General features: G+C 42.9%; 1 protein-coding gene and 1 long non-coding RNA gene across 3 annotated transcripts in view; one reads left to right on the top strand and one right to left on the bottom strand.

Moving 5' to 3' along the window:
• The window catches only part of LOC141099045 (uncharacterized), a 42953-nt gene extending 35106 nt beyond the window's left edge, over positions 1-7847 (bottom strand). Inside the window, exon 1 of the long non-coding RNA XR_012234408.1 lies at positions 7771-7847. This is a non-coding gene — a long non-coding RNA (uncharacterized lncRNA). The remainder of the gene's footprint in view (positions 1-7770) is intronic.
• The window catches only part of PHTF1 (putative homeodomain transcription factor 1), a 196844-nt gene that overhangs the window by 50733 nt on the left and 132623 nt on the right, over positions 1-13488 (top strand). For both annotated transcript variants that reach the window (XM_073587060.1, XM_073587059.1), the window contains exon 6: positions 8036-8192. In XM_073587060.1, the coding sequence (XP_073443161.1) occupies positions 8036-8192 (157 nt within the window). The remainder of the gene's footprint in view (positions 1-8035; positions 8193-13488) is intronic.

The raw sequence follows: 13488 nt of genomic DNA, 5'->3' as shown, positions 1-13488 counted from the left end.
CACTGACACCCAGCTTAGCCGGGACACTGAAACCCAGTGTAGGCAGGACACTTGTACCCAGCATACGCGGGGCACTGACACCCAGCGTGGGCGAGACACTGTTACCCAGCGTACGTGAGGAACTGGTACCCAGCATAGGTGCAGGTAATCAGTGACTTGCAGATTTCTTTGCACTGCTCATTCGCTAGCTCATGCATTGTAAACTAGACTCAGCTCTGCGCTAGGCACCGGCTATTAGTCAACATGACGTCAGCAGTGAAGCCCCGCCGCCAGAGCAGAGTGGAAGAGAAGGTACTGCTCTGGCTATAGGATGTCACAGGAAGTGGGGCAATTGGTTCTGTGAATGCTGTGAGCTAGGAGAGATCGGCATTGAGTAGAACAAGCAGGTAGCTGACAAGTATCTTCTGATAAGTTGTTAGCCCATAGAAGAAAAAAATAAGCCCTGGATAACCCCTTTAGCCTTTTCATAATGATTTACAGATAGAGAATGATTGTTAGAGTAATATTTGTACATGGAGCATCCACATGTCTCAAATTTCCTGAGAAAACTTCTGCAACAAATCTGACAAAACCTGCAGAGGAATCTTCAGCAGAAAATCTGCACTCAGTGATGTATATTTTTTGGGGGGAGTGCATTTTGGTGCAGTTTTCTTTTTTTCACTATATTCGTCTTGGTGTAACGCTGGCACTCTTGCGATGACACTTGACTGATCCTTTGCTGGTTGCTATTTCCTAGGCAGTATGCAGAAACCAGAATGACCAGTCAAACATTCCCACAGGAGCAGCAGAAGTTTTTTAATTTTAAGCAAATATTCACACATCGGAAATGTGTATGGTAATTCACAGCTATAAACTCTATATGTTATACTATGATTTGATTGGCAATTTTTTCTTCCCCATTTTATACACTTGGGAAAATCCAGAAGAAATTTGTGCACGTTATACACTTTAAACATAAGAAATTGACCTTTAAAAAGTCTCATTGTGGGTCAATTTACATGTAATTGCAAATCCACATGGAAATTCCACATGTGAAATTACCCTAGGGGTTGAATATTTATGCAAGCAGAATTTTTTACTTTTTCATTTTATTCATAGGAAAAAAATCTGCTGACAAGTACTGTAAAATAGTATTGTAGTATTGTAATTTCTCCATTTACTGTTTGAAACATTCTTGCTTATTTGGCATATAGAAAATCTGGGAATTCTTTAGGGCATTGAATTCTTTTTGAAGACACTGGACAGCCATGTTTTCATGTAAACATGCCAGTAAAAAATGGATTTCATGATATCACCAGTTTTCAATCAGGAACTACTATGTGTTATGTCCATAATCGGTAGAATATGAGTCGAATCGCTCCTTTGATAAAATACGTCAAACCATTCTTTTGTTAGTAAAGAAAGTGAAATGATGCCAACTTTATCTGTAATGGCACTGAATGTGTAGAGAAACATATTTGTGTTCTTTTCTCAAAAAAATCTTCAAAAGCTTCCAAATGCTCTTTGAAAATACAAATGAGTTTATTGAATGAGTCCTTGAGCGGCAATCCAAGAAAATCACCCACACGTGTCAGGAAATGTCAACTTATGATATCATCGAAAACAACAAATATCTTATTCATGGTAACTGTTGAAAACATTTACAAAAATTTTTAAAAAATATATATTATGGTAGTTTTTAGTAATATCTCAAGTCCATGTTAATTACCATAGTCACATTCGGACCTGTGCGGGTGTATGCCTTTGGGAGTTGTCAGAATGTTTCAAAAACATGGTCTATGTTTTTCATCATAAAGCCATTTGAAGATTAAATGGTTCCCATAAAACTGAATCTTTGATAAATCCTTTGTAGTTAGCATGAAAAAACAACTCTATGAAGTCTGGAACATAAGATTAGTCATTTCCCACCAGGACCCTGGTGTAGGATTTGTTCCTTGTTAAACAAATAACAGATTTAAACGGCAAGAAGGCAAAGTGCGCTGATTATTATTAAGCGACCTCATTATGTCAAGGTCTTTTTTCCCATATTACCTAATGAAGGCAAATATATCTGAATCAATAACAAATGACTGTTCCAAAAATCTGATTAGTATAAACATGGTGGGTGCGTAGCACATTGTTCCAGCCATCTGACATCTGCACATATTATTGCCTCATTACTACTTTAGGCCATGTGTATATTTCATCCCGTAATAGGGTGCATGATATCAAACCATTTTGCGCACTGTTTTGCATCCCTCACGGTTGAATATCATGGATCGGGTTTTGGCCATCAGTGCTTCTACGGGAGAACTCAGGCTAGCCAGATATGAATGATATCCAATGGAGCATGCTGGGAAAAGTCTGTATTCCGTATTCTACAGACTTTTCTTGTATTACCATGAAATGTATTACCACTGTATTTGGGGTGACATATCTATCATATGAGCCCTAAGCTTAAACAGACAAATTAATGGTTTTGTTGCTTTAATAATTATTTTTGGTTAAAAGGGTTGTCGAAAATAGGCAACTCCTTATTATTGACTGCATGGCGCTTCATAAATTGAGAAAATTCAATATCCGATGGACCAGCACTGCTCCACCACTCTCAGCCTTCAACGATCATCTGACAATGTCACATGACCACTGCAGCTAATCAGGGGTGGCTGACCAGCTGCAGCCTTCACAATTCTACCCAAGTGAAAGAACAGAGGTTCTTCTGCTTAGACAGAAATATGCAGACTGCTTCCGATCTGTGGCCACTGATTGGCTGCAGTGGTCACAGGAGATTGTTTAGGTTAGAATACCAGCTTGGAATATAGGGCAGAGAGCAGAGGGGCGGCGCTGGTCATGAAGTTCAGTATAATTTTCATTTTAAATCTATTCAGAACCCTGGATCCATTTATCAGAGCTAGTCTCGTAGTAAACCACCTCTTTAAAAGGTTCTTGGCTATAGAGAATTTAGGAAAAACTCCAGGGAACTCTGGCAGGCAGACATTAAGTGTTATCTGATAATCATTTTTTATTATTAGTGTGGGGATTGTGGTGCTTGGTGTATATCGCCATACCCGCCCAAAAGCATTTTGCCCTTTGAACTTCTGCTGTGAGTTTTCCTGAATTATACCAACCAGTTACACGCTTGATTTCTTCTTTCCACTTTCACTTGACTGATAAAATATAATTGCTTGTGTTCATTACCAATAGATCTTTTTAAATCAACAGAAAATGGATTCACTCTTTATCCATTACTTTAGATTATATTGTTGGCCCTCAAGGCCAGTTTCTTCTGCATGACCCCATCACCTCACTCCCACTGGTTTCAACTAATGATTAATCCCAACCACTGAATGTGAGATGAATACAAAGAGTGAAAAAAATTCATACAAATTATATATAATATACATTTATAAATCTATACACATTTATGCACAATTATATTTAAATGACACAACACTTCAATAATAACATAAATAGTCAATCAAAACTAAGAGTCATTAAGAGCTTTAACAATCACAAGAATTGTATCAATACCAGTGGCCTACAGGAGCACACAGCCATAAGAATCAGCTAAAATAAATGTTCAGATATTAAACTGAACTATTTTACATATGGATGTAGTGGAATGACTGTATAGGTGCTTGACCCTAAATAAAAAATGTTCTACAAATCTTTTTTTGTAGAGATCCAATGTGCCAGTCATGGAAAACTAGTGTAAAAGCCATACATCAGATGTAAAGTGCATTGGGGTGTGTCAGTGTAGTTGGTCTCCTTTCACTTACATTGACACACTCAATATGCATTGGGCAGCACGGTGGCTCAGTGGTTAGCACTGTTGCTTTGCAGTGCTGGGGTCCTGGATTCAAATACCACCAAGGAGCTAGTATGTTCTCCCTGTGTTTGTGTGGGTTTCCTCTGGGTACTCCAGTCCCCCCCCATACTCCAAAAATATACTGATTGCCCTTGCATTCTGATTGAATTGCATACTAAGTCAATGTGGCGCCCCTGAGGCTCAGTCGCCACAAAGGTACTGCACCTTCTCCTAAGGTGTAGTGCCCCACCATCCAGGTAAGGTGGGAACTCCTTGCCACACTCCAACACCTGCATCCCGCACACAGGATAGTTCAGCAGAGGACCAGATTGCGGCTCAATGCTTAGTGGGTAGCAGAGCACATTTCGTGGATCCTTGCTTCGTAACACGAGATGTGCTGGGAGGTGGGTGGAGTTAGTATAAAAGAAGGTGAAACATAGGATTGAGAGGTCAGTCCCTTAGGGGGCCGTCTGACACGGTTCAGTGCAGTCTGACAGAAGGTCGGCGGAGTAGGAAGCCACTCAGTGAGGAGTGGGGGATCCCTGGAAGAAGGGATGGAGGAAGGAGTGCTGCAGCTGCCTCAGTGACCGGCGCCAGCTGGCACGGGAAAGGAAAGAGAAGGAGAGACGTAGAACTGTAACCTTTATTTCCATAAGAGAGAGAAAGACAAGTACGGAACGAAGAGGAGAGAGAACAGAGAGGAGGAGTGGGTTGTATAGGAATCCTGCCTATAGGTTCTCAGCGCAAGGCCGGGGCCCGGTCCCCGAGGTTGTATGGACACTTACGGTTCTGCAGCAGACACCGGTGGAGTAGTTGGCTGTAAATGCACTACTCCCATCAAAGACTTGGGACACAACAGCAAACGAATAGAGAGCCGGGATTCAGGAGAAGGGAGTCCCCGAAGCAGGCTACAGCTGTCTGTCATACAAGTAGAGTTGTTAGGAACATCTGACAGGAGGAACTTCAGGGAACCACGGTACTGGAGTTCTTCACACTAAAAGGCGCAATAGAGGAGTCGTTCAGGAAAGGCACATGTTGGCGGGGTGCTGGCAGGGAGAGTCCTATCTCGCCTGGAGGTTGGCTGGGCCTCTGCCCCGGAGGACACGGTACTGAAGCAAGCACCTGTGTGCACTACGAACTGTGAGTAAAGCTTTGAAACTGCAAGCTCTGGTGTCCTCCATTCATTCGTCACTAACACCTTCAGCTCTGCTACATCTGGGTACCAACATCTATACCCGTCTGTGCCTCTCCTCATCCATTGCACCTACACTGCCCTGGGACTACAGCTCCCCCTGTGGGGAGCTACACCATCTTTGCTGCATCACACCATCAGTCCCAGTGGATCTGCAAGCAGCGTTGGCTTACCATCTTACTTGCCAAACACCACGGGTGGCGTCACAAACTTTCCATATAAACTTCATTACAAACATCACCGCCATTGATATGTACCGCCCAGGGCCACGGACCGGGTCACCGCTGCTGTGACACACCTCATCTCCACATCCCCCTGACACCAGCCCGGTACCGAGTACCCCACAGCCCTGGGACGGAGGGCGACCCATCAATAAATAAATAATATAAAGAAAGCCGCTGCCAGTCCAAAATTCTGTTCCTAGCTCTACCCCGTTAAAAAAAAACATGTTTTACTATACAACAATACTGAAATTGCAAAACGAATAAGGATAAGTCATGGAATTATGGAAATCACAGAATCTATAGACATGTTAATGATATGCAAATTATGAAAAAATGGAACACAAAATTATCACAACATCTTGCGTTATTCAGTATTATCTATTAGCCCCAAGTGCCATGCGGAAATACATGCACATGCCCACATTGACATGGTATGAATAAGATTATTAATGGTTGCCTGAGGAATGTTCTACCATGCTGAATGCACATGGGCAAACCAGTCAACAAAATCTGTTGCTGGCAGCTTCCTTTGCGGTTTCAGACTAGTGAAATCCCAGCTGTGCTCAAGTCTGAAGATGCAGCAGGCCCTGGTAACAAGTTTAGGTCACCCAGTCTGCTCACAGTAGCACAAGCAACATGCAGCCTGGCATTGTTATGTTGTCTTCAGATTGAGACCAGATATTGGAATGAAGCAATGGTGGCTGGAATGGAGTATATCCTCTTCAGCGATGTGTCTCGCTTTTGTCTTTGTCTCAATGACCACCAGAGATTGGTCTGGAGATCACTAAGGGTGTCCCAATTTTGTCTTTGATTCAATGATAACTAGAGATTGGTCTGGAAATGACATAGGCAACGACATAGAGAAGTCTTCACGAGAGAGTGTTTCATCGATCCTACTTCAAGGATTATGATGTGGGGTGTCATAATGGACTGTAGAATGATCTCTATAGTCTTTACACCAGTTACACTAACAGCTAGGTGTTTAAATGATTTGGTAATGACATTGGTATAGCAATTTCTCCAAAATGACACAAGAGCTGTTTTTTAATAATGCCTGGCCGCATGTTGTTCATGCTGATGTGAGCAGCCTTAGTAGCCTAAACATGCTACCATTAAGGAACACAGAAAAAATGAATCAAAGTAAAAAGGCACAAATAGGGTGAGTATGTTTGGACAACGTAATGGGAGTGGTGAAGCAATTTCTGCAGGCACTGACTGTCCTCGCCCCACAACTTAGTTGAGCTACACGAAGCCAGGACAAATGTTACGCAGAAAAGGACACATGAATGTGATGTGCCTAGAAATCATGGCAAGATTGCTGCCTCAATGAGGGAGGCAGATGCTCAAAAGAGCCCCCTTTATCAAGTGGCCAAGACTCTAAAAGTTTCATCTCCGAGAACCAACAGGAAGCCCTGCTCGACTTATTAAAAACACCCATGAGTCTGACAAGACTCTAATTATAATAATTATATAAAAGTGAAACAAGATAATATATATATGACAATAAGGGCTTGCTCACACGGCTGTCTATTCTCTGATGCAAGAAAATCGGGCACTGTCAAAGTTTGATCTGAGTGCTACATTTAATGTGATCATTTCACTGGTGCGCAGAAGACAGAGAGCTTAATTTCTCCATCTTCTCCATTGTCTCTGTGGCTGCGGCAATCGGATTCTGCTCGGATCATATCCATATACTTGAATGGGTGTGCGTGATCTGATTATCAGATGCACTTGCTGCATGCCACAATTGTTTTCTCATGCCGAATCGGCATTAGTAAAAAATCACAGATCTGCACTGACCTGTAGTATAACATTAGGCTGAGTGCTATGAGATCAAACATTGGATAGCACTTGGTCGTGTTATATGCTCGTTTAAGCAAGCCCTAAATACGTAAAAGTGAGTTAAAATAATCAAACAATATTTGAACAGTGAAAGCACAGTACTCAATAATGTGATGAAGTGTACTAATCTCCTGCGCTGGATATTGGATCGAACAGTCATGGTAACCTCAAGCTCGCCATTCATCTCCGGTATGTTTGTCATTTGACAGAGCGAGCGGCAGGACTCACGTGCTAGGTTTCTAGATCATGGTTGTTGTGGTGATCAGACTCCTAACACTCAACTGGTTGATGTTTGCATTGATGTGAGTGAGGTCATGTCACCTTGGATACATGCTAAGACAAGAGAAGCAAGACACATGCCTACAAGGACCATCATCCAGAGACAATCCAGGGCTCGGTCTGGACACACTCCCACCCCCCACAACTGTACATTTTGGAATGTCACTGTAGAGTAAAATTTGGCCCGCTCGGTTATTTAAAGTCAATGGATGGTTTGGTAGTAGTAAAAACATTGCCAATTTTTTTTTAAAGAATCCATGTAGCAAAACAAAAATTTGATTTAAGCAAGGGGTCATTTTTTTTTACTACCTTTCCTTTAAGGCCCAAAGCAATGTGGTTTTTAAGGAGTTAAGACTGATACATGTATATTTTTTATAATGTATCATAAATAACAAAGATATAAAACATTAAAGAAAAGGAAGATTCTGTTATCTAAGGTTCCTCACCTGAAGAGCGCAGAAATTGTACCAGGCCGACCCATCCCTCCTGTAGTCTTCGTGGTATCTTATCTCTATTTCCCACTGTTACTGCACATCCTACACTCTTGGCTGCCGATATCACGTGTGGGCTGAGATTGAAAAAAAAAAATAAAGCAATTCTATTTCTTTTTGCTGCCAACGTCTTCATAAATGTTCGAAGGATTTTTATGATTAATGCACTGTTTTCCATTTTGCATCCACTTAGTTTCTGTTCATATATCATTTTTTATAGTGACAGCTATAGTGCTGAACTGCATGGTTCCCGTTGCAAGCGCAAGTGAGCAGACCGGACCAATGTGCCTTATGTTGCTCCTAGGAACGGTTCATTGTCAGATTGTCTCTACACAGGGCAACAGGGTGTCTGGGTCATCTAGTGGAAAGAGACCGAGGTAGGAGACCAAAATAATGGTTTTGCCTGTATACTCATCTGACTATTATTTTCTTAACATTGTAAGGCTGGTTTCACACTTGCGTTTTTTTGCGCTGTATTTTAGTGCTAAAAAACGCATGCTTTTTTTCCCTATATTTTGCATGGGATGCGCTTATGTGCGCATACACATGCGTTTGTATGCGTTTTTCCGTGCATGCGTTTTTTGTGGTGTGCGCTCGGGCGCACAAAATGCATCCTGTTGCATTATTTGGGTGTCCGACTTGCCTCAAAAAAACGCATGCGCGCGCAATGCGTTTTTTTACAGCAAGACACCCATTATAAGTCTATGGGTGCGCATATGTGTGCATTGCCATGCTCATGTATGAGTTTTTTTGCACATGCATTAGTTAGACAATGGAATTTAGGGGTTTGGGTTAGAGTTAGGGATAGTTAAGGGGGTTTAGGGTTAGGGTTTGGGTTAGGGTTAGTATGGTTTGGTTAAGGGTTAGGGTTTGGGTAGGGTTTGTTTAAGAGTTAGGGTTAGTATGGTTTGGTTAAGGGTTAGGGTCAGGGTTAGAGTATGGTTTGGGTCAGGGTTAGTAAAGTCATGGTTTGGGTTAGTGTGAGGGGCCAACTAATGTTGGAAAAAAACGCAAACGCGATAAAAACGCACTAAACGCATACAAACGCATAAAAACGCTGCGTTTTTTTCATGCATGCTCATAAAAATGCTTGAAAAAAACGCAGCATTTGTATGCGTTTGTATACATTTTTTCCATGCGTTTTTTTGCGGGAAAAACGCGCTGCAAAAAAAAGTAAGTGTGAAAGTAGCCTAAATTATTATTGCAGTAAATTTTCCTTTGCCATCTAATCTGAGAGCAACATGATGTATAGACAAAGATGTAGTTTTGATCAAATAACTGCTTTATCAGCAGGATATTATCACTAGATGATTAGTAAACCTGCTGCCACCATAGTCCTCCATACTAAGAAGCTTTGTATTGCCCTATCTCCACCACCGATTGGCAGCTTTCTGCCTATGAACAATGTTTAGAGAAAGCTGCCAATCAGTGGTTTGGGTGGGTTTATACAGAGCTTAGCATTCAGAAATCTGGTAGGTCTGTAGAAAATAAGACAGGGATTTTATCAGAACTGCAGCAAGCAGCCCAGTAAGGCCGGTTTCACATTCGCGCTTTTGAGCGCAGCGACGGCCTGCGCACAGCCGCCGCTAAGCCCCGCCCCCTGCCCCGCCTCCACCGGTATCTCCGCCTCTGGGCGCATGACGTTGCATGCGTCGTGCGTCCCCTATCTTCATCACAGAGGGCGCAGGCCGTGCGCAGTCTGCGCACAGTCTGCGTTTGGCGGCGCATGCGTCCGGACATTCTCGCGCGATCAGCGACAGACAGCGGGGGAGCCGGTCGGAGGTAAGTATCACACATAGCGATATCGCTAGCAATATCGCTATAACGTCACAAAATCGGTGATGTTATAGCGATATCGCTAGCGATATCGCTATGTGTAAAAACCCCTTTAGTCTGACTACTCTAAGGTTGGAGTCAGACACAACGTATAAAAATAAGGTCCGGTTTTACGGTCGTAATATGCAGAAATGTTCCCCGATCACTGATACATATGTTATCTGTTGGCAAGCCTAGGATGCGATTTTTGCACATGTAAGCATCCGTATGACATCCGTATGCCGAGATTTTCTCGCCGGCTTGCAAAGTGGACATATAATGGATCCCAATGACAGGTTAAAACACAAACGAAAGAATATATATATATATAGACACATAGAATACATATAAATATAGATAAATACATGTCATTGAGACACATACACATATACGTATATATAGATATATATATATATATAGAGATTTATATTTCATAGAGTTCTACATAGCATAATAGCTGCTAAATCAATTGCCGGCTTCTGTAAAATCAATACAAAATCCGACATGAAATGACACATGGTTTACATACAGTAAACCATTTCATTTCATTTAGTTTTTTATATGTCTTTGACTAATAATTAGATTAGGGTATGGGTGTGAAATTTTGGACATGTAGGTGTTAAATTAATGGGTAAATTCGTTGAAAAAAATTGGGTGGTCTCCCGCAGTAATTTCTCTGCCAGAGAGGGAAAGCCAGTGCGTGAGGGCAACCCTGGCACAATAACACCACTAAAAAGCTCCGGCAAGTGTCCAGGATTGCAGAATGGCGCTGGAAGAAAACAAATTTGCAAGATGACTTCACCACATTCAAACAGGCAACACTTGATTTCAAATCTGCCCTCACCTCTGCTAAACAGGCCTACTTCACAACCCTCGTATCTTCCCTATCTTACAACCCAAAACAGTTATTCAAAACTTTTAACTCCCTCCTCCGCCCACCACTGCCTCCTCCAACCTCCCTCATCTCTGCCGAGGACTTTGCCACACACTTCTAAAACAAGATTGACCAAACAAGGCAAGTATTCATCACTCAACCACCACAACCCCTTTGTATACCAGACCAATGCCCAAACCCCATAACCTCACTCTCCAACATCACTGAAGGGGAACTTAATCGCCTCTTCTCCAAATCGCACCTCACAACCTGTGCACTTGACCCCATCCCATCCCACCTCCTCCCCAACCTCATCACCACACTTATCCCATCCCTAACCCACCTCTTCAACCTATCACTAATGTCCGGTACCTTCCCTTCTGCTTTCAAGCATGCCACAACCACGCCTATCCTTAAAAAGCCAACCCTCAACCCAACCGCTATGTCCAGCTATCGCCCAATATCGTTGCTCCCATTCGCTTCCAAACTCCTGGAACAGCATGTCCACACTGAACTTTCCTCCCACCTATCATCTAACTCACTCTTTGACAATCTACAATCTGGTTTCCGCCCCCATTACTCCACTGAGAGAGCCCTGACCAAAATTACTAACGACCTACTTACAGCCAAATCAAATGGACAATACTCTATACTCCTGCTTCTAGACCTGTCCGCTGCATTTGACACATTTGAGATCCTCTCCTCCTTCGGCATCAAAGGCCTTGCCCTATCCTGGATCTCCTCATACCTTTCCAACCGCACATTCAGCGTCTCCCACTCCCACACCACCTCATCATCCCACCCTCTCTCTGTTGGAGTCCCCCAAGGCTCTGTTTTAGGACCCCTACTCTTCTCAATCTATACACTTGGTCTGGGGCAACTCATAAAGTCCCACGGATTCCACTACCACCTTTATGCTGATGACACTCAGATCTACCTCTCTGGCCCAGACGTCACCTCTCTGCTGTCCAGAATCCCAGAGTGTCTATCAGCCATATCTTCCTCCTTCTCCTCTCGCTTCCTCAAACTCAATGTAGACAAATCTGAACTCATCATCTTTCCTCCATCTCACAGATCTTCTTTACCCGACCTAGCTATAACAATTAATGACATCACACTTTCCCCAGTACCAGAAGTCCACTGCCTCGGAGTAACCTTTGACTCTGCCCTGTCCTTCAAACCGCACATCCAAGCTCTTTCTCCCTCCTGTCGCCTCCAGCTCAAAAATATTTCCAGAATCCGTCCTTTCCTCAACACTCAATCTACTAAAATGCTTGTGCATGCCCTCATCATCTCCCGCCTCGACTACTGCAACATCCTTTTCTGTGGTCTCCCTGCTAACACCCTCGCACTTCTCCAGTCCATCCTTAACTCTGCCGCCCGACTAATTCATCTCTCTCCTCGCTACTCCTCCACTTCTCCCCTCTGCAAATCTCTTCACTGGCTCCCATTCCCTCAGCGTATCCAATTCAAATTACTAATTCTGACCTACAAGGCCATCTATAACCTGTGTCCCCCATATGTTTCTGAACTAATCTCCCGATACCTTCCCTCACGTAATCTCCGGTCCTCCCAAGACCTCCTTCTCTCCTCCACACTTATTCGCTCCTCACCCAACAGCCTCCAAGACTTCTCCCAAATAGCCCCTATTCTCTGGAATTCTTTGCCCCAACAAGTCCGACTATCAACCACATTTGGATCCATAAGACGGAACCTGAAAACCCACCTCTTCAAGAAAGCCTACAGCCTGCAATGACCCTGCTACCTCCTTCTCTCTCACCACTACCGGTGATATCACCTCAGCCAACACCGGAACTGCTGCAACGCCCACCAACCTACTGTCTCCTTCCCCACCATCCTGTAGCATGTAAGCCCGAAAGGGCAGGGTCCTCTCTCCACTCTGTATCAGTCTGTCATTGTTAGTTTGTTTACTGTAAGTGATATCTGTAATTTGTATGTAACCCCTTCTCATGTACAGCACCATGGAATCAATGGTGCTATATAAATAATAATAAAAATAATAATATTAGCCTAGATAGGGACCATTGTTTTTGCCCTTCCCTAGCTAAAAAAAATCTGCCCCCAGCCACCCCAGAAAAGGCCTTTAGTGGTGGCTCATGGGTTAATAATAATGGGTTAATGTCACCTTGCTTTTGAAAGGTAACATTAAGCTGGGATAATAATGGAGAGGTGTCAATAAGACTCTGTGCAGCCTCAGTGACGTCAGCGGTAGTCAGTAAGGCTGCGCAGAGTCCCTGGCTGACCTGAGGTGAACTCAGGAGCATGGGAAGAAGTTCAGAAACTTTCCCACGGTTATTAGTTCATCCCCGGTCAGCCGGGGCACTTTCGCAGATATGATTTCATTCATTCTGCAGTGGTTTACAGCGGGGCCGGTAGCATTAGCACCGGTCCCTGTTGTAAACTAGTTAACCCCTTTTGATGGATTGTTGTTTTTTATTTTTTGCTTTTTTTGCAGGACAATAAGGGATTCTGTTGGATTAGCAGAATAATAAATTTGGTCAAAAACTTTGTGTGATTATTTCATTAAAAGACTTTTTAATTAATGTGTGTGTCTTTTTTAACCCTTTACTACTATAGGATTAATAATGGAGAGGTGTCTTATTGACACCTCTCCATTATTAACCTGGCTTAATGTCACCTTTCAATAGCAAGGTGACATGAGCCCATTATTATTAACCCATGAGCCACAGCTAAAGGCAATGGTAATAGAGATGCGCCTTTTCTGGGGTGGCTGGAAGCAGATTTTTTTAGCCAGGAGGGGAGGCAAAAATAATGGTCTCTTTCTAGGCTAGTAATATCTGCCCTCACTCACAGGCTTTCCCCTCTCTGGTGGAGAAATTACCGCGGAAGCCCACGCAATTTTTTTCAACGAATTTACCCGCTAATTTAACACCTACATGTCCAAAATTTTACACATATACCCTAATCTAATTATTTGTCAAAGACATAAAAAACTAAATGAA

Source organism: Dendrobates tinctorius, unplaced genomic scaffold (genome assembly GCF_039654945.1).
Source record: "Dendrobates tinctorius isolate UK_male_01 unplaced genomic scaffold, ASM3965494v1 ptg000098l, whole genome shotgun sequence".
In the NCBI taxonomy this organism is placed as follows: domain Eukaryota; kingdom Metazoa; phylum Chordata; class Amphibia; order Anura; family Dendrobatidae; genus Dendrobates; species Dendrobates tinctorius.
Note: the sequence above shows the minus strand (reverse complement) of the source record. Positions and strands in the feature narration are given on the sequence as shown.